The sequence below is a fragment of the Echinops telfairi genome, unplaced genomic scaffold (assembly GCF_000313985.2).
Source record: "Echinops telfairi isolate 266 unplaced genomic scaffold, ASM31398v2 ScPeMD7_3533;HRSCAF=4204_1, whole genome shotgun sequence".
Taxonomy (NCBI): Eukaryota; Metazoa; Chordata; class Mammalia; order Afrosoricida; family Tenrecidae; genus Echinops; species Echinops telfairi.
The window spans coordinates 27342969-27361463 of NW_022107432.1; the positions used below are offsets into that span (position 1 = coordinate 27342969).

Below are 18495 nucleotides of genomic sequence, written 5' to 3' on the forward strand. Positions count from 1 at the left end.
AGAGAACTAGGCTATGTCAGCACAGCAGCCAATCACAAGGCAGGTCACCAACTGCCAGCCAGGTCACCAACCGCCAGTCTCCAGCTCCAGAGATGTCTTAAAGGGACCTCAACTTACAGTGACACAGTTCGCAGGCTAAGCGTCCCACAGGTAGTGTAGCTTGCAAATTGAGGCACAGAACAAGCAAGACAGCCGCACACTGGTCTGATGATCAAAGAGCAAAGACAAGAAAGGCAAGGCGCACCAAGCCATTTATTTCACCACCCTTCAGTTAATCCCACTTGTGTTTATCGGCCAGGCTGGCACAATAAACTATCTCAGTGTGTATGTGTGTATACACATGCAGAATTGTGTGCAAAAGTAGAACTTTATTATTTTAATGTGACTGGATGAGAATGATAACAGTATCATATAAGAAAAAGTTTTATAAAATAAACAGAGCCTACACCACAGTATACTCTCTTGATTATAATTGTACATCAGAAAGATCCAAAAATCAAGGCATTGTTTAGTTCAAAGAGCCGGTTACACAGAAACCTCGTGAAGACGAATTAAAGGCCAAAAGAGCGAGTAGGAAGAGACAGATGTTTTAAACGACAACGAAGAGTTTGTGCAAGGAGGGAAGAACAGACATAAATGAAAATACTTTATAATAAAATGAAAATATTAATATTCTCGCTTTTATTGCTGTATTGATGAGATGTTGGGAACAGTTTGACACACTTTGCCATATGAGCTCTTAGACCAGTCGCTGTCAAGTTGACCCAAGCTCATGGTGACCCCATGTCTGTCAGAGTAGAACTATTAAAAAAAAGAAGTGACCCTGCAAATTAGGGGGAAAAAAAATCCAAACTGCCTCCCTTTAACTAGTAAGAGACAGATAGCGCTGTTTAAGAGACGAGCACTCTCCCAAGGAGTACGAGGGACTGTTGTCCTCATTGCTCATTGCTGCACAGCTCCGCCCACCCCATCACAGCCCCATGTGGGCAGTAGCCCTGCCCCATAGGGCTCAAGACTGTGATTCCCCGAAGCAGGTCACCAGAAATGAGTGGGTGTGAAGCAGCGACATCTCTGCTAGTACTCCAGCACTGCCCAGGGACCGACCAGCACAGAAGAGGCGGGAACCGAGATCGCTGACTCCAGAGATGAAATGTGTCTTTGCCCAAGGGCTCAAGTCGAAAGAAAATGTTTTGGAGATGTTGGTGGCAACATATGCACAAGTGTGCTTCATACAATTGAGTGATGGATTGACATCAGATTTTTAAGAGCCCCCACCCCAATAAAAGAATAAATAAATTAACAAATGAAAATGTTTTTAAAATATAAAGACATGTACATTGGCATCAATATGTCTGTCCCCTCCCGTCTCCCTGTCTTTGAGGTCTCCCTTCTCTTCTCCCCTTACTCTGCCTGACTTATTTTTCTCTTTTCAGCACCTTCCTAGGCTGATGTTTTCCTCCAGCCCCTCGGGGCCTGATGGGTGGTTTCCTTTTGTGTCTTTGCCAGGCCACCTGAAGGAAGAGATCGCCCAGGGGCACATGCAGCAAATGGATCTAGGTGGGTACAGCATGCAGTCTGCGAGGAAGGAGGTAAAAGTATTACAAGCTCACTTGCTCGTGGATATTCAAGTGCTGATCAAAGGGAATCCATTTGAAACTCGGAGGGAGAGCTTAAGGACAGTCCAGCATGCTATCGGAACAGGCCGCCTTAGATTCCCCACCTCTGTGTGGGACCAGTTCCCCCAAACGGTCTGCTCACGCCTGCCTGTCACCAATTCGCACCCTACCCTTCCAGCTGCCACCTCATCCTCCTGCCCTCTTCCATCCCACACCTGATCTGAATTCACTCCTCTGTGCCCAAGTCCCTCACTGCCGTACTCTGAACTTAACTTCACTGATGACAACAGGCACCCTTCGCTGGCCCCCTGAATGGCCGCTGTGCACCACCTCCTCTGATCCCCATGCAGCCCCGTGGGAGGAAACGGTAGCCAATGAGTCCATGGTAACCCCTGGTGACCCAATGCATGTTAGAGTACAGCTGTCTACCACAGGGCTTCCAAGAGATGATTTTTCAGAACCAGACCACCACCCTTTCTTCTGCCGTCCCTGTAGCTGGACTCAGACCTCCAACCTTTTGATTCGCACCCAAGTAGGTTAAACCATTGGAACCACCCAGGGACAACCTTAAGGGGTAAATGCACTGCGCAGATGAAAATGAGTCCATGGCGTGCACAAGGTCACAGGGCTAGTGAGGATTGCAACAGACTCAGGGCCATTTCTCTCTGAGTCCAAACGCGGTGCTCTTAGACCAGTGCTATTTTGCTGCTCACAGCCATCATGTACTCCAGGATCTCGGGGATGCAAACACTAAACCAACAGGGTCAGCTCTAGGAGGTCCTTGGCCTCTGCAGCAAACATGGCCGTTTGGCATGTGGTCTAATGGAGTCTCTTGGGAGGACACAGTTCCCAGGAAGGTTAGTGGAGTAGGCATCCTGAGGAGAGCCACCTTGATCCCTCTGCAGCCAGCTCAGGGCCACTTGGAGAGATTTGATGAAATAAGAAACTCATATAGCCCAAACAGAGGGGGTTCCTCTGAAGATGGCCTGGCCCCCGCAGTGACCTGTCATGGAAGAAAGCCAGCACCCAGGGCCAAGAGCGGGGAAATCACCTCTCAGGGATGATTCATCTGACCCTTGCGTGGGCTCTTAGGAAAGTTGGTTGTTTGGCGTCCATCATAATAAGGATCGTATAAAAGTAACTGTTGGTAACCTCAGAAACATAGACTGAGGAATCCCAAGACACACTGACTGGTGTTCCCAGAAATGAGAGAGGAGGTGAATTCACCAGGTCTTCCCCCTCGATTGCCAAAGACCCAGGTCCACACTCAGAGCTGAAACACTGCAGTGTGCCTTCTCCGGCAAAGAGCCGGTGTCCCCCGGCCCTTCACTCACAGGCCTGGAAGGGAGAGTGGCCTCTATTGCAAAGCTGTGCCAAGGGGACCTCTCTTCCAGCCCTTCAAGGGGTTCCACCAGCTCACTCTGGGCAGGGCATGCACTGTGAAGTCGTCACCCCACGGTCCTGGACATCTGGCTTCTTCCCCCGCCTTCATGGTGCTGGCTGACTAGAAACAAGACTGGGACCAAATATCACTCCAGGCCTGATTTTTTTTAATCTGGGAACTGAGAAGTCATTTCCATAAGCTTCCGGGGCAAGAAACACCCTGTCCCTTCTGCCCCCAGCTCCCTAGCCTCCCTGGGGGCTCATCCGTCTGCTGGAGCAGACCCTCATTGGCCGCTTGGAAGACTGCGCTGTCTCTTCCGTCAACAGCACTTGGGCACACAGACATTTTCCAGACCACATCCCTTGAGGACCACGCCACTCTGAAGCAGGCACTTTTGTCCGCAGCCTGGATTCCGTTAGCCGGGCCTCCTGACATTCTGAGCACATCCCACCAGGAGCCCGGAGCCTTCTTCCGGATTACAGCAGGTGCCGGGTTCAGTGGCGCCCTGGCTTTGCCTGGGGTAATCAGCTAACTTCAAACAGAACGCACTTTGGTTGGGAGTCTAATTAAGAGCATTTGGAATACCTATTTATTCGAAGAGCATACTATCCCAATTAGAGAAGACGTGTTAACATCTCCCAGCTGCCATTGTGAGATGACATGCCAGGTCGCTGTCCTAACTCCGCAGGAGGTTGTCTGCCAGGGATTTGGGACCGCCAATGCTCAGTGTGTCCCCGGGGACTGCGTTTCAGACAGAAAGGTCTCCCCAAGCCACAGATGATTTCCAGCGCTGTTTCCTGCGTGAGCTCTCAACCTTCTGGCCGCTGCGGCTGACAAGACAGCGACTCCTGTGCTTGCATCCCTTGATGGTCTGTGACTTTGACCCCAGGAGTGGGAATGGAGCAGAGACTCACCATGGAATTTCCTCCTTCCGTTTTCGGCATCTGCCACTGGCTCCCCACCCCAGTTGGTCGCTTTTTCCCTACCCCTTGCCTTCATTCTCCCAGCCCCTCATTTCAGCCATTCCTCTGTGGTTGTTTCTTTCTCCTGCCTAAGTGTTCCGAAGTTTCCCTGGGAGTGTAAGCGTTTGGCGGTGGCTAGGGTGTGAGCAGGGCTGAGCAAGAGAAATCGCCCCATATATATTTACAGGTGAGTGTGTCCCTATGTGGCATAGGGGGTTCCGCAAGGGGTTACTAACCACAACGTCGATGGTTCTAGCCTACCAGGTGCTCTTCCAGAGAAAGATGAGGCCTTCTACTCCCATAAAGTTTAAAAGTCTCAGAAACCCGGAGAAGGCAAATTCTACACTATCCTATAGAGCCGTTATGGGCAGTGGTATGTGTGAGTAGCCGCATACCCAGGGAAATCTGTTTAAAAAGTCCTGGTGGAATAAGAGGCATCGGTTAAAAGAGAAGCCAGCTCATTCCAGATCATAGCAGCCAACTGTCAGCGTCTCAAGAATTTGGTGAGCCAGCTGTTCGGCACAGCTGTTATTAGGGATCAAATCATATAAACTTACAGATCAGTAGATCATATTCAAAACAAAGATGATAAATACTCAAAATTTCTCATTTACTAATACCTGTACATTTTACTAGTATCCATGCTGTTGGGGCCACTTGCATCGGTTGTATCTACAGAATGCTGTGCTTCTACTGCACATCACTTTCCAAGTTGACGATCACGGTGAAAAGTTTGTCGTTTGAAACCAGCCATGGTGGGAGTAGTTATACCATAGAAAGTGGCAGGTGTTACAAGTCAGGGCTTCCCCATCCCCCCACGCCTCAGTGGACCAGTGTCTAGCATTTCCCAGCATACCACTGGCATCTACACAAGTGCCCGTGTAGAAGGCCAACTCTGTGCATGTGTGTGCACATGAAAACCTATGAACATTGTGAAAACATCTACTCCCTTTCCTGATGGAAAATCCAGACGAGGACTCTCTCTTTACTTACTGCCCACCCAGCATACATCAGGAAGCATAAACATCCCTGAACCCTGGTCCTTCTGAAAGTCATTAAATGCGGGGAAACAACCAGGCAGAAATGAGGCGGGAGCAGCACTGGGTCCAGGGAGCCCCAGATGTGAAGGCCAGAGCTGGAAGCAGGGAGAGGTCCCCTTTTCAGAGCCGCAAAAATGACCACGAATTGACCACTTCTAGAACAAATGTGAGAATGTGACTGATGGCTTTAGAGTAAGAGCTATCCCCCCATGCTGCTTCATAAACAATAAAACAATGCTATCTAATAGTTCACACAGACGGTGTTCGACATCTTACTGTGGTGAGTAGCGACCGGGGTCTTAAAAGCTCACACGAGACCATCTAAGATGTAACTATTGGTCTCTCCCCGTCTGGAATAAAGAATGAAGAAAATCAAACACTCTGGGAAGCAAGTAGTCCCAGGGAATCGTAAAACACAGCCCCCATTGCACAGAGACTAGAAGAGCAAGATGGTGCCCGACTATCACTCCCAACTTCTCTGGTTGGGACCACCAACGGTCCTGGATAAAATGAGGGGAATGATGTAGAACAAAATTCACAGTCATACCAAAAGGCTAGACTTATTGATCTGATCGAGACGAGTAGACTCCCTGAGATTGTGGCTCCTAGACATCTCTCAAATGTGGAGCTGAACCCACTGCACTGGGGAACACCGTTCAGCCAAACAATAGACAGGCCTATAAAGTGAACATTATCAGTCACAAGGAATATACTTCTCAGAACAGTTAACTATAAGAGACCAGGACAAAGCTCAGAAGGCAGAGAAGAAGGACACATGGGAATGGGGACCCAAGGAGGAAGAGGAAAAGGGTCCCGTTAACGTTGAGGGAATTGCAACTACTGTTACGAAACAAAGGAGTCTAAATTGTCGAATAGGAAACTAATTTGCTCTGTAAACTTTAGCCCAAACCACAAGTTTTTCTAAATGTTATTTGTAAACTAAACATCATTTGGAAATGATACTTACATAACTAGATTCAGCTAGCTGAGTTGAGAGGTCTTTGCTGATTTCAGTTATGTGTTTCTAGAACTGTAGTGTACTGGGCAGCCCTAAATGATTTGGCATTACAGATAATGCACATGAGACCAATCAGAAAACATTTTCTGACCATTTACCGTGTGCCAGGCATGACACTAAGCTCCTTGTGTATATTTCCTTCTTTGATGCTCACAATAACCCCTTGAGATATTTCTGTGATTCCCCACATGCAGTGAAGATCCAGCAGGGTTAAATAAGCCCGTCTAATTTCTCTCAGCTACGGATGCAATAATCCCAGGCAGTCAGACTCTCGGGCATATGTTCCAGCCAGTGCAGTACCCTCCCGGTCCCTAGTTTGCACTTTCCTGAACATCCTGGAGCTCACCAACAGCCGGGGAGGCAGTGCCTGCCCTCAAAGAGTTTCTAAAACAGCCAAGATGAGGCAAGATGTCTATAAAAAAGATAATGCTTAATGTTCAGACTTTATACATCCTATGAAGGTACATCCAGAAGTACTTGTCCAAAGTCATAAAGCCACTTATGCAACCAAAATGTCAGCATGCAAAGCTATTTTTTCCTCACCGTATCCTTCACCTATCCACTCCTGAAGGTGGTATCTCCACGTCTCTAGCCCTTCCCTGGTCAAGACTGGAGTGAAAGAGCCGCAGTAAAAGTGCCCTGGACGGCCAAAGCACAAACACATCTGTCTTGGAAGAAGGACAGCCAGGGTGCTCCTTTGAAGCAAGACTGGCAAGACTCTCACGTACATTGGCAGTTTATCAGGAGCGTTCCTGGAAAAGGGCGTCCTGCCTAATGTAGAGGGTCCGTGATAAAGAGGGAGACCCTCAAGGAGATGGCTTGACGCAGTGGCCGCAACAATGGGCTCAAAGAGAACAATAGCCGTGAGGATGTCCCAGGCCTGGGCAATGTTGCTCTCTGCCGTGCGCAGAGTGACTCGGAGTGGGAACGGCCTCCCAAGCACTGACCCAGCTCCACAAGCCCTCCCCCAAAGAGTCCGTCACACTCTCAAACTCACTGGTGTCCACCGGATTCGGACCCATCGCAAGTCTATCGGATCGAGTACAGCCACCCCTTGGGGGTTTCCAAGACTTCAAATCTCTATAGAACTGGACAGCCTCCTCTTTCTTCCAAGAAGCAGCTGGGTTCCAACTGCAGACCTTGTGGGGTAGCCGCTGGGTGCACAGTCCACCAGGTTCCCCTTAAGGGACTCCGATTATGTGTAAGTGTTCTTTGAGTTTGGGGAAGCAAACAGAAATCAGAAAGGGCAAAATCAAGGCTGCGACCCTTGGTGCCCTCAATCACGAACAGATGCATCCTCCTTTTTCTCACCAGTGGGGGCGGGGGTTGTTTGGTTTGGTTTTCTTAAAACGGCTTCCAATAAGCCGGTGTGACCGTCCTATGTCCTCCATGAAAGTCTGTCAGGACTGCTCCTTTCGAATTTCACAAGACAGTCACCCTAGCCTCCTGAACGGAGCCCTCTGCCTTGAATTGAACGGGCCCACAGATCCTTCCAGACGCCACTGTTTGGATGGGCGGGTTGGGTTTTGTTTGTTTGTTTTGTTTTTTAAACTTCCAAGCATGACTAGACAAGTGTATTTCTGAGAGAATTCGTCTGCGGCCACCCACTGATCAAAGAGATGTGCTTACGCATGTCTTGTTTGTTTACAAATAAAATGAGTGTTTGAACTGGAGTTCACGTAGCAATGTTTTGGAGACTTACTCCGGTGCATCCTTGCGTTCACTATGTTCCCCAAATCATTTCTACCTTGACCTCCTCCAGGGAGCCTTTCCGGCACATCTCCCCACCCGCCACCTGCCCCCCTCGCTCCCAGGGAGTAAGTTGGCCTTGTCCTCCAGCCTCCTGCATGTCCTGACCTGGCTTTCCAATCATCTCGGCCCACAGCCCTCCTAGCACGTGAGCTCCACTAAAGCTGGACCCTGCTGAATCTCCCCTTGCCTCCCCAGCAGCCAAGGCGGGTCATAAATAGGTGCTAATCAATGGCCAAATGAAGGCTCCCCCAGATGAGTTCCAGACTCACCCATCTTGCAGCAACACAGGGAGACGTTTGAATACCAAGTGAAACCAGCCCACTCACAGGGAGGAGAAGGAGGAAGGGCTTTTGGACTCCACAGCTGAGCAAATTACAACACGCTGGCAATACATGCTGGCATTCTCTCGTCTTGCTGCAAAGCAAAAAAATGAGGAGCACCCAGACTTACATAGTTCTCGTCTTCTGACACCGGGCAGCATGCTAACTAATTTAGCTGCAGAAATAGAATTTCTTCCCGGAATGAAACGCAAGCTGGAATTGATCACGTGGCTCCTTGTACAAAGGACACGGGGTGCTGTGTGTCTTTCTCTGCAGTTTGACGAAAGGTACCGAAACGTTCTACCGGATGGTTCTTGGGGCAACCCCCTGTAAAGGCGAGAGGAGGCCTGACATTAAAGCATAACTCTCGGAAAACGTGAATGGTCAAGATGTCATGGCCCAGGTATACCGCTTTCCTGACTGTGGCCCAGAGCAGCGATAAGACAAGCATTCAACCCCCCGTGCCTTGGCCTCTCTATCAAACGCCGTGAGGATCAGCCGCTGGACCTCATTCCGTTCACAGTCAAAGCTCTAGCGCGTAGGTCTGCACTGATGATTTGAAAGGCATATCTCACCGCCAGGTGTGTGGCCTGTGTCAACTGAGAGGGACACATCATTGGAGCTTCGGGATTGAGCAGAGGGAGTGGGCCCTCCGGGTAGTCTCGGGGGCCATGGACCGGGCTGAACCTTGAGGAACGAGCAGGAATCGGAACAGCAGAAGCGTAAGGTGGGGGTAGTGGTGAGGGTGCTGCTGGTAGTGCTGGTGCTGGTGCTGGTGTGTTGGGTGGGGGCCTAACTCTCTTTCGGAGTCCCTTTGCAGTCATTAGAAAGAGGTCTAGGATGGTAGGGTGGGACCGCTCGTGGAGAGCCTCATATCTGAGTTGTATCTTATAGGCAGTTTGAGCCATTGAACATTGTTGAGCAAGGAAGTCTTGGTCAAAGACGCCTTTGAGGGAAAAGCAAGACCCGGGTGCTGAGTGGGGTTCCTCAGTATCCCCTGGCAGATGAGCAAGTTGTCCGGACAGCCCTGCTCTCCCCACACCTTCCTTGTAAACCAGCTCCGGGCTTTTGCACCAGGTGACAGTCTCATCTTCTTGGAGCGCACACACTCGCAGCCCCCGCTCGGATTCCTGCTGAGGAAGGAGCGCCTGAAGCTCGCTCCATCATTCCTGAGAGCACTGAGCTCCACGGGACGCCACCGCCGGGAGTCCCACACTGACCATGCTGACCAGGCCCATGACAGGACATGATCAGTGGGTGATTGTGTTCTGTTGAAAGGGAGGTGGGGGGGGGGGCATCACAGCCCTTAGGAAGAGCAGAAGCGGGCCCCCACACTGCAGTTGGGAGATCGCACACCAACACACCCTGCTCAGCTTCTGGGTGAACCTAACCTACCAGGAAGTCCCGCTTCCTGCGTTTGTCAGCGTGCTTCGAGGGCTATTGTAGAACTTGGTTCTCACAAGAATCGTTCATAAGTAAAAAGAAAATAGCCGCCAACAGGGGAGTTTGCAAACAAGCTTTGAGATTCGCCCTGCCAAGCTTCCCGATGAGCTTCTTAGATCTTAGCCCTCCTTCCACTCTCTTTTCCCCATCAGTTCTTAGCGCCCAGAAGCAAAGATCGCCTGGGGCAAAAGCCCGCAAGTGGTATTTTGTGGCCCCAATGCCGGCGAGGCCCCTTGGGTTGCCACTGGGGGGTGTGCACTAGGAGCCCCGAAGTCAGGCAGCAGGAGGACTTGGGAGAAGTCCCAGCTGACCGCTCCCTGGGAAGCTGCACTGGGAGTACTTGGCTTCCTCTGAGCAGCTATTTCCTCCCAAACAGAATTCCTGCAGTGACCTCTTGTGGCATCCTGGTTGTTCTCCAAGGCCAGGCCTTGGCTGTGGCTCTTTCCCCTACATGAAGGGAGTACATGGTGTTAAATTGTTTAAGACGGAGTCTTGCGATGCGTTTTGGAACACTGCACCTGGAGACAGCACATTTGAGCGAGCACAAAAGGCCAGGCTGCCTTTGGCTGACTCAGCAGGCTTTATGGGCACTTAGTATAATGCAGACAGTCTGTGACACTTGGAATTGCAGGGTGGGGAGAGACAGAACTGAAGGGGCCCTGCTGGACTCATCTAGCCCAGTCGTTTGCAAAATGGGCTCTGCAGAGACTCCAGTGCTGCAAACCAGCCTGCAGGACTGCAAGCTGAGAAGCCAGGAGGCGGCTCTCTAAGCAGCAAAGCCCATGATCCAGTTTCGTTTTGTTTTGTTTTGAACATATCCCAAGTCAATCAAAACCCCAAGACCAAACCAGCTGGCATCATGTTGACTCCAGCTCATGGCGACCTCTTCTGGGTCAGAGTAGAACTACGTCCATGGCGTGTCGGCGTCTGTGATCTTTCTGAGACCGTTGAGCCAAACGATCTTCAACGTGCCTGGAATGAGCACTGAGGTCTGAGCGCTTGGCACTCGCTAATTGCTTGTGGAATTATCAAGTGAATTTCTCCCACCCCTAAGTTCGCAGGTGCCCCAAAGTTTCCTCTTTGTGACTGTAGATTTCTGGAAGACAGACGTGAAACACTTAACCTTCATAAGGAGACCTGTGAGGGCTTTGATGGATTGGAGATGGTTTTATCCTCACAGAAGTGAATGATACAATGTTGGCCTGCTGTCATAAGACAGAACATAAAGGAAACAGCTGCCTCAAAAGCTCAAGTGGCATCTCAATCCGCTCCAAAGGAGCTCTGGTCATTCTGTAAGGTCACTGATGCAGTCCAACTGCCATTGCTATTCAGTGCCAGCGAGTCAGCTCCAAATTATAGCAACCCGGTGCATACTAGAGCAAAGCACTGCCCACCCAGTCCTGGGGTGTCCCCACAGCTGTTGTCACGTTGAACCCATGATTACAGCCACTGTGTCCATCCATCCATCTCATGGACGGTTGTCTTCCTTTTCACTGACCCGCTAACTTTACCAAGTCTTTCTTCAGGGGCTGGTCCCTCCTAATACCAAGTCCAAGGTGCAAGTCTTGGTGTCCTTGCTTCCAAGTCCCGTTCTGGTTGTACTCCCTCCATGTAGGAAGAAGGCGGCCATGATCCCCTTGTGAAAAATTAGCAACTGAAAACCTTATGGAACGGCAGTGGGACACAGTCTAACTAGAGAGGAGATTCTAATTCACAGCTGGTTGTAAATGAGAGGACTAGCCGCAGTAGCATGAAATCCTTGGCCCGGTTTCTAGATCCAATCCCCTCTCCCTGTTCAGTTCCCAATGGCCCTGACCCCAACCCTGTGTGGTTCCAGGCCCCCCCACCCCCACCCCACCAGCCACACCGGAAACCAGAAGGAGGCCGTGTGTGTCTGCTGCGGTGCCAGTCTAGGGCGACCACTGTGGTTGAGTAAACCAACACTCGTCTTGGAATCATGGGAGCCCCGCTTGGTTCTTGCCTAGATCACTTGCCCTCCGTGTGAGCTTGGCCTGTTAACTCTCCTCACCGTCTGCTTCCTTATCGGTAAAAGAAGTGGGCGCCCACCACCACAGGACCAAGTGTTGTGTAAGGCACATGCAAGTCTGTGAAGGAACGACAGACAAAGGAGGTGCTCAGCAAATCATCTTGGAATCTACATCTCTGTGCAAGAAGTCAAATGAAACGAATTCCTGGGCAGTGGGTACAGCTCCCTCCCCACCACCACTTACCATGGCTCTGAGCTCCCCGCATTGAGGGGCATCGCTGATGGAAGTCACAACAGACCCACAACCACCGCAAGCAACACCTCATTAACCAGATGTGCTGGAGGGGCCCACGGTTGCTTCTCCTTACAAACAACAATCAAGCCCTAGGAAGGGCTGTCTGTGCCTTTGATTAGCAGGCCAATGGTCCTGTTACCAGAGCCATATGTTGTTGTTTTTTCCAATCAGGCAAAGATGAAACAAAAGTAGCACGGAAACCATTTATATGATTTTGAACATATTAGGCATCGGACCAAATATACAGAGACCAAATCCTAGCCTCTTGACTTCATCCGCCAGACTAGAACTCATTCTAGAAGGCAAACCCTAGAGATCAGTGTAGACCTGGCCCTTGGGGTTTCCAAGATTTTAAATCTTTAGGGAGTAGACAATCTCATCTTTCTTCTATGGAACGACTGGTGATTTGAACCACTGACCTTGTGGTTGGTGGCGCAGCTCGTAGTCTCACTGTGCCACCAGAATCTCTACTTGTGCTTGGCAAAATCAGGCAAATGCCTTGGGAATTCCTAGCAGTAGCTCCGTTGCATGCATAGTAGAGCTAGGGTAAGTCCTTCCCATCCCTCCAAAGAAGTCGTCGTCATTGAGTTTGGGGAAGACTGACCAACAGGAAGCCTGGGGTGTCTGTCCTCAAGTACACAGGTACTCCCACCAACCAACCGTCACCTTCAAGTGGTGTTTTAAAGATATAGACATCTGTTTGGGAAACTATGATTTAAGGTGCTGTTTTCAGGAGCAAGGGGTCCCTTCGGGATATGTAGAAACAGGAGGCCCTCACTAAACGGATTGACACGGTAGCTTCAACTGTGGGCTCAAACACAGCAGCAGTTGTGAGCAAGGCACAGGACCGGGTAATATGTCCTTTGCTTTTACGAGAAGCCACTGGGAGTCGGGGCTGACTTGAACAGCACCCCGCAGCGACGGCTGATGATGGCGATGGTGTTTCAGGGCAGAAATGGAAGACGGGGACACCCAGAAAGCAGAGCAGAAGACGTGCGGCTTTTCCTACAAAAGAAGCATCGCAAAGAGAAGAGGGCATTGCCCAAGCTCGTGAACAACCCCCTGGGGGTGCATGTGGCACTGCCCGCAGGAAAACCCACCGAGGCTGTGCGAACCTCCCGGCCCAGCAATCCCCACGCCAAGCGCGGACTCCACGAGCCTTTGCATACACAGGTTGCCCAAGGAGACGTTCCTCACAGCGTGGTTTTTTTTTTTAATTCACAGCCATCAAACAAAAACAAAGGACACAGCCCAGAGATCCCCCCACCCCCTTTTCCTCCCACCCCAGCCAGGAGGCGGATGAATACACTGAGAGTTATTCTTACAATGTAACACCTCCGAGACCTCCGAATGGATCAAGTAGGTCTGCCCACGGCCCGCAGCCACTCTCTGAAACACTGTAGCTGGGGAGAGAATTGCCGAAGGGGACGGATGGAGTGGCGCCACCTATGTCAATTCCAAGATCTAGCTAGGACTTAGGAGTGGCAATGGGAGTGTCGTCGGGTTCGCGGTGAAAGATAGCGCCCACGCAGACAGATGCATACCGCATACGTGTACAAACACGCCTGTGCAGCCTTCTCACAGGTCAAGCAACAGCGATGTCATGTTCAAGGGCATTAAAAGCACAGAGTGCAAGGAGAAAACCAGGAAGACAAGGCCATGTGCCACCCCCAGGGGAGTGTTATCTCCAGAGAGGGGGCATTGTGGGGCTGGGGAGACACAGAGACGGCTGCTCTTAACTCTGTGAATGTTCCATGTCCTAAAAAAGCAGGGAGTGGGGTGGTGGTGGGGGGATTACTGAGGTTACTGTCAAGCTACTTAGATAGTTTTTCAAAACAGGGAGGTGGTACGGGACCGGTATTTATATGTTTGCTGTACATTTCTGTGTGTGTGTGTTTGAAACGGTTGATACTCATCTTCAGAACTCTGCAAAGGACTCATTGCCAAGCATTCTAAACGCCAACAAAAGTGACTCTCTTTATGGCCTGACCCCCATTCCTGAGTTTCTCTCTTGTCAGTCTGGGAAAGATCCTAAATCGGCTCAGGGGGCGCTCTCCGGACTGTGACTCTGTTGTAGGATCCAGGAGAGTGGTGGTGAGGGTCCTCGGGAGAAGTGGTTGTCAGATTGAAGACTCCAAAATCCAGACTCACTGCCCTCGAGTCCAATCGGGCTCCTAGCGACCCTGCAGGACAGGGGAGCGCTGCCCCTGTGGGTTTCAGAGAAAGCTACTTTTTACAGGAGGAGAAAACCTCCTCATTCTTCCTCAGAGCTGCTGGTGGCTTCAAACTGCTGACCTTACCGTTAGCAGCCCAGCAGGAAACCCACTAGGCCACCAGGGCTCCTGCAGCGAGTGGGTGAAGTGCCTTCCCAAGGTGCTCAGCAAACAGAAGCAACTGACCATGGAGCCAGGAGGAGAGGGTGGTACAAAGAGTCCCTGCCTGTCCGATTCTCGAGTCACACAACATAGGAGGAGGAACCAGTTTGGTGTGACATCACACATTCAGCACCGGAAATGCCACCAATGAAAGACTCCCTTGAGCTGAGGGAAGGCACCTCATTCAGGCAGTTGCTTCCTCACTTGAGGCTGGCAGGAAGCAGATGGCAATACTTAAACGAGGCATGGGGAAGACAGTTAGCTACGGGGTCTGTTCACAAAGGTGCAAAGCAGAGAGTAGAGTAACTACCGGGAAAGGGTGGAGGACCCCAGAGTTAACAGCAGCAGCCAGACAGGAAGCATTGTGGCCCTGACCCTGAGGGGGTCAGAGGAGTGGGCGGTGCCTGGATATTAAAGATGGAAATGGCTGTGTAGAAAGGCTCTGACCATCTGCCATGAGCTGTAGCCTGCGGCCCAGCCCTGCATCCAGCTTGTAGGACCCAGTCCCTTGCTGATGCACCCCAGTGGCTGAGCCCAATTAGAATGAGGTAAGAAAGCCCACCCATCTACCAGTCAGCTGCCCAGGACACTCTGTGGGTCGAAGAGGGGTGGGTGGCTTTGGAAGAGCAAAGGGAGTCGCCCCGCACACAACCCCGGGCATCCTGTGTTGCACCTGCAGGTTTCTTCGGGCACAGGTCCTCTTGTCGCTCAGGGTGGCCCTTTGGAAAGGTCTTCAGTGGTGTCTTGAGTGGTTGCAACCATTAACAAGCTCAGATACTAGCTAAAAGGTTGACGATTCCTGTCGACGCAGACACTCCCTTGGAGGAGAGGGTCGGTGATCTGTCCCAAAGAACCAGCCATAGACACCCCAGTGCGGCACAGGTCTGTTCTGACACACATGCGGCAGCTTCCATGAGTTGGAAGCAACTCAACTCTAGCTGGTGGTGGCCGTCTTTTGGTTACTCCGTTCCGCTTTAACGGTTTCATTGCAGTGCAAAGACACATGATAAAACATACACGCTTCTCAAGGATTTCTACAAGTATGGTTCAGCGACATGAATCACATGCTTCACGTTGGACCACTGTTTGCCCTCCCTTTCCAAACCATCCCACCACCATTTACATAAACTCAGTGCTCCCCGAGCAAAGACAGCCCCTCTCCCCCTCACCCCTGGGGAACTACTTAGTCACCATGGGTCCCAACTCTTTGCTTATTTCTTACACGTGAAATCATGCACTGGGCATCCTTTTGCGACTGACTTCTTTCCCTCAGCATGATGCTGTCCGTTTGCCTGGGTTGTGGCATGCGTCCAGACTTCATTTCTCTTGATGGCTGAGTAATATTCCATTGTGCGTGTATGTCTGTACTGCATTGTGGGCACGTGGTGTGCCAGAGCCAGCTCCTATCGGCTCTTGAGACTGCATCTCTTCGCCATGCCCCATGAGGGCCGTCATGTTGGTAGCTTGAAATTGGCCATGGTAGGAGTATTGGTAGCACAAAAATGCGTAATCAGAGTTCCCCCCACTCCAGAGAGCTGGTGGTTGGTCATTTACTGGCACACCGTGAGTTTAAGATGACCCTGTGACTTCTGCCACCCTTACAGTCCAGGTGGAGAGATGGCAGAAAAGGCACATCTCACCTCTTCTGGCTACACAAAGGAGAAACCAACCCCACATCTGCTCATGGATGATTCCCTTGCGGCAGAAATCAGCTCCACCCTCCAACTTTCTGTACTCCAACCATCCCTCCTCCCATGATGCTCTGACACCCCTGCCGAGTCCCATCCTCCTTTTCCGTGACCACACAGAACTCACGGACAAAACTCATCATCTGGGAGTTTCATCAAGGAAGCTCATAGGTCACCCCAAGTCAGGATCAGAAAATATTAAGGATACAGCCCTTTCGTCTGAAACAATACCAGCAGGCATGTCTCTCTGTCTGGTCTTCAGTCTCTAACTCCTGGGTCTCTTGGCCTCTTCCCTTCTCTGGCAAAGCTCTGTCAACATTGATAAATGCCAGAGGGCACCCCATTCTGCAACCCAGGCTCCTGCCCAAAGGCACTCAGCGTTATACATTCCATGGGCCAGAAAGACCACCATTCTGTGGTCCATGAAGCCCACTGCTCCAGCTCACAGTTGTGGTGCTGTGGCCTCTGCTCCCTCTGCCACCTCGCACAGGGACCTCACCCAGGCTCTGCACACAGCTCTCTTTCCTGACGATCCTCGGAGCCTGTGCGCCTCCTTCCGAGGCAGCTCCTCTTCACACCCAGAGGATGGCACAACTGACCGATCCCCAAGTTAGTCTTCTCCACCTTATTTGCCTTGTTCCCACACAGTCCCGGGATGGGAGTGGCACAGGCCAAGTCAGAGAGCCAGGCAATTTCATTTCACAGGTCCACAGGCGTGAGGCAAGCCACGTGCTCCCAGCAATCCAACAGCTCACTCCCTACCCTTCAGAGTTCCTGCATGGCACCAGACCTCAGTTCAGTGTGTTCCCTACATGCATGCAGATTCCAGAGGAGTCTTGCCAAACGTCCTCAGTGGCCTCTTTCAATTGGCTCCCCTCTCGAGCTGTGCGAGCAGAACACCTCGGCACTCACTGTCCTCTGTGATAGGATGCAGATAGACAGGAGGACCGTCTGTCCCTGGTGGCGCAGTGGTTAAGTGCCAAGCCTTCAACCCCACCGGCTATTCCATGGCCGCCAGCTTCCATAAAGATTGACAGCCACTGAGGAGGGATTTCTGGACTAGTATCAGACTTATGGGCTAACATGGGGCTTACGGACTTGATCTGGTCTGGGACGTTTTCTTAAATATAATAACTCTTTGATATAAAGCTCTTGTTTATACATTAAAAAAAGATTGACAGCTCCAAATGCCTATAGAGCTATAGAACAGCTTGACTCTGCCCCCATAGGATTGCTATCAGTGAGAATGGACTGGACAGCAAGAGGTCCGGCAAACTGCCAGCCCTCCTCCAGGGACTTCTCCCCATAAGCCCCTCTGACTGGATGTCTGATGGATGTGGGCACCTGGGTTGGCTCGCCAGCTCGCGCCAGCTTGCTTGGGGAAGGTGCCTGTTCTCTGTGGTCATCCATCCCAGACCTCACCTCTCTTCCTTTTTTTCTTTTTTTGTTAATCATTTTATTAGGGGCTTGTACAACTCTTATCACAATCCATCCATCCATCCATGTGTCAAGCGCATTTGTACATTTGTTGCCATCATCATTCTCAAAACATTTGCTTTCTACTTGAGCCCTTGGTATCAGCTCCTCATTTTCCCCGCTTCCTCCCCCAGCTTCCCTCCCTCACAAACCATTGATAATTTATAAGTTGGTATTATTTTCTCATGTCTTATACTGACCGATGTCTCCCTTCATCCACTTTTCTGTTGTCCATCCCCCTGAGAGGGGGTTATATGTAGATCATTGTGATCGGTTCCCCTTTTCGCCCCCCAGCCTTTCCCTTACTCTCCTGATATGGCTACTCTCATTATTGGCCCTGAGGGGTTTATCTGTCCGGGATTCCCTGTGTTTCCAGCTCTGATCTATATCCATGTACATCGTCAGACCTCACCTCTGATGACTATAAAGTATTGTCAGAGGCACACATTTACAAACTAGCTAGCAGCAGGTTCATTTGACACAAGTACAGGGAGGTCATTTTATTACGGATCCCCCACTCAGGCCCAGAAGGCCTGAACTGGCACTCATAAGCCACACAGGGAGAACTGGCTGTACTCCACCGACTCTCATCCTAAGAGGCTGTTACAGGAGGGGTCCCCTGCTCACTCTGGCAGGTGCAAGAAAGACTGCCACCACCCACGCACCCACCCCTTAAAAGAGGCCAGTCCTGTGTGGCCAGAGAACGCTCCAGATTGACTGGGCACCGAGGAGTGCTGGGAAGGTGTCATTGGCTCCTCGAAATGCCAGCGGCCCTGCTAGTGTCTCCCTGAAAAGCCACTGAGACCCAGGCATGTGGTTGCCACCTGTCAGTGAGGCTGGAGTGACCGCCGGGTGGAGTTGCCGAGGGATTTGGAGCCTTGAGGAGAACTCCTAAGTTCAGACATATGAGCTCACTTGAGACTGAGCAGTGAGACAGGTGGTGGGAAGCAGGCAGGAGCTGCCCCTGGACGAAACCGCTACCTCTGCAAGGCTGGGGTTGGTGGGGAGGAGGGGTGTATCAGAGAGGGGCCATGGGCCTGTGAAGGAGAGAAACCCCGAGGTCTGGATACACAAGTCACTGGCCAGGATCCGAGAGGCTGTGACAAGAGTAATGTTGAACCAAAACCTAAAGTTAGGTT

The 18495-nt window shown here is 51.0% G+C and overlaps 1 protein-coding gene across 1 annotated transcript in view; it reads left to right on the forward strand.

Moving 5' to 3' along the window:
- The window catches only part of KIF6 (kinesin family member 6), a 501761-nt gene that overhangs the window by 453540 nt on the left and 29726 nt on the right, over positions 1 to 18495 (forward strand). Inside the window, exon 16 of the mRNA XM_045294777.1 lies at positions 1507 to 1557. Within this exon, the coding sequence (XP_045150712.1) occupies positions 1507 to 1557 (51 nt within the window). The remainder of the gene's footprint in view (positions 1 to 1506; positions 1558 to 18495) is intronic.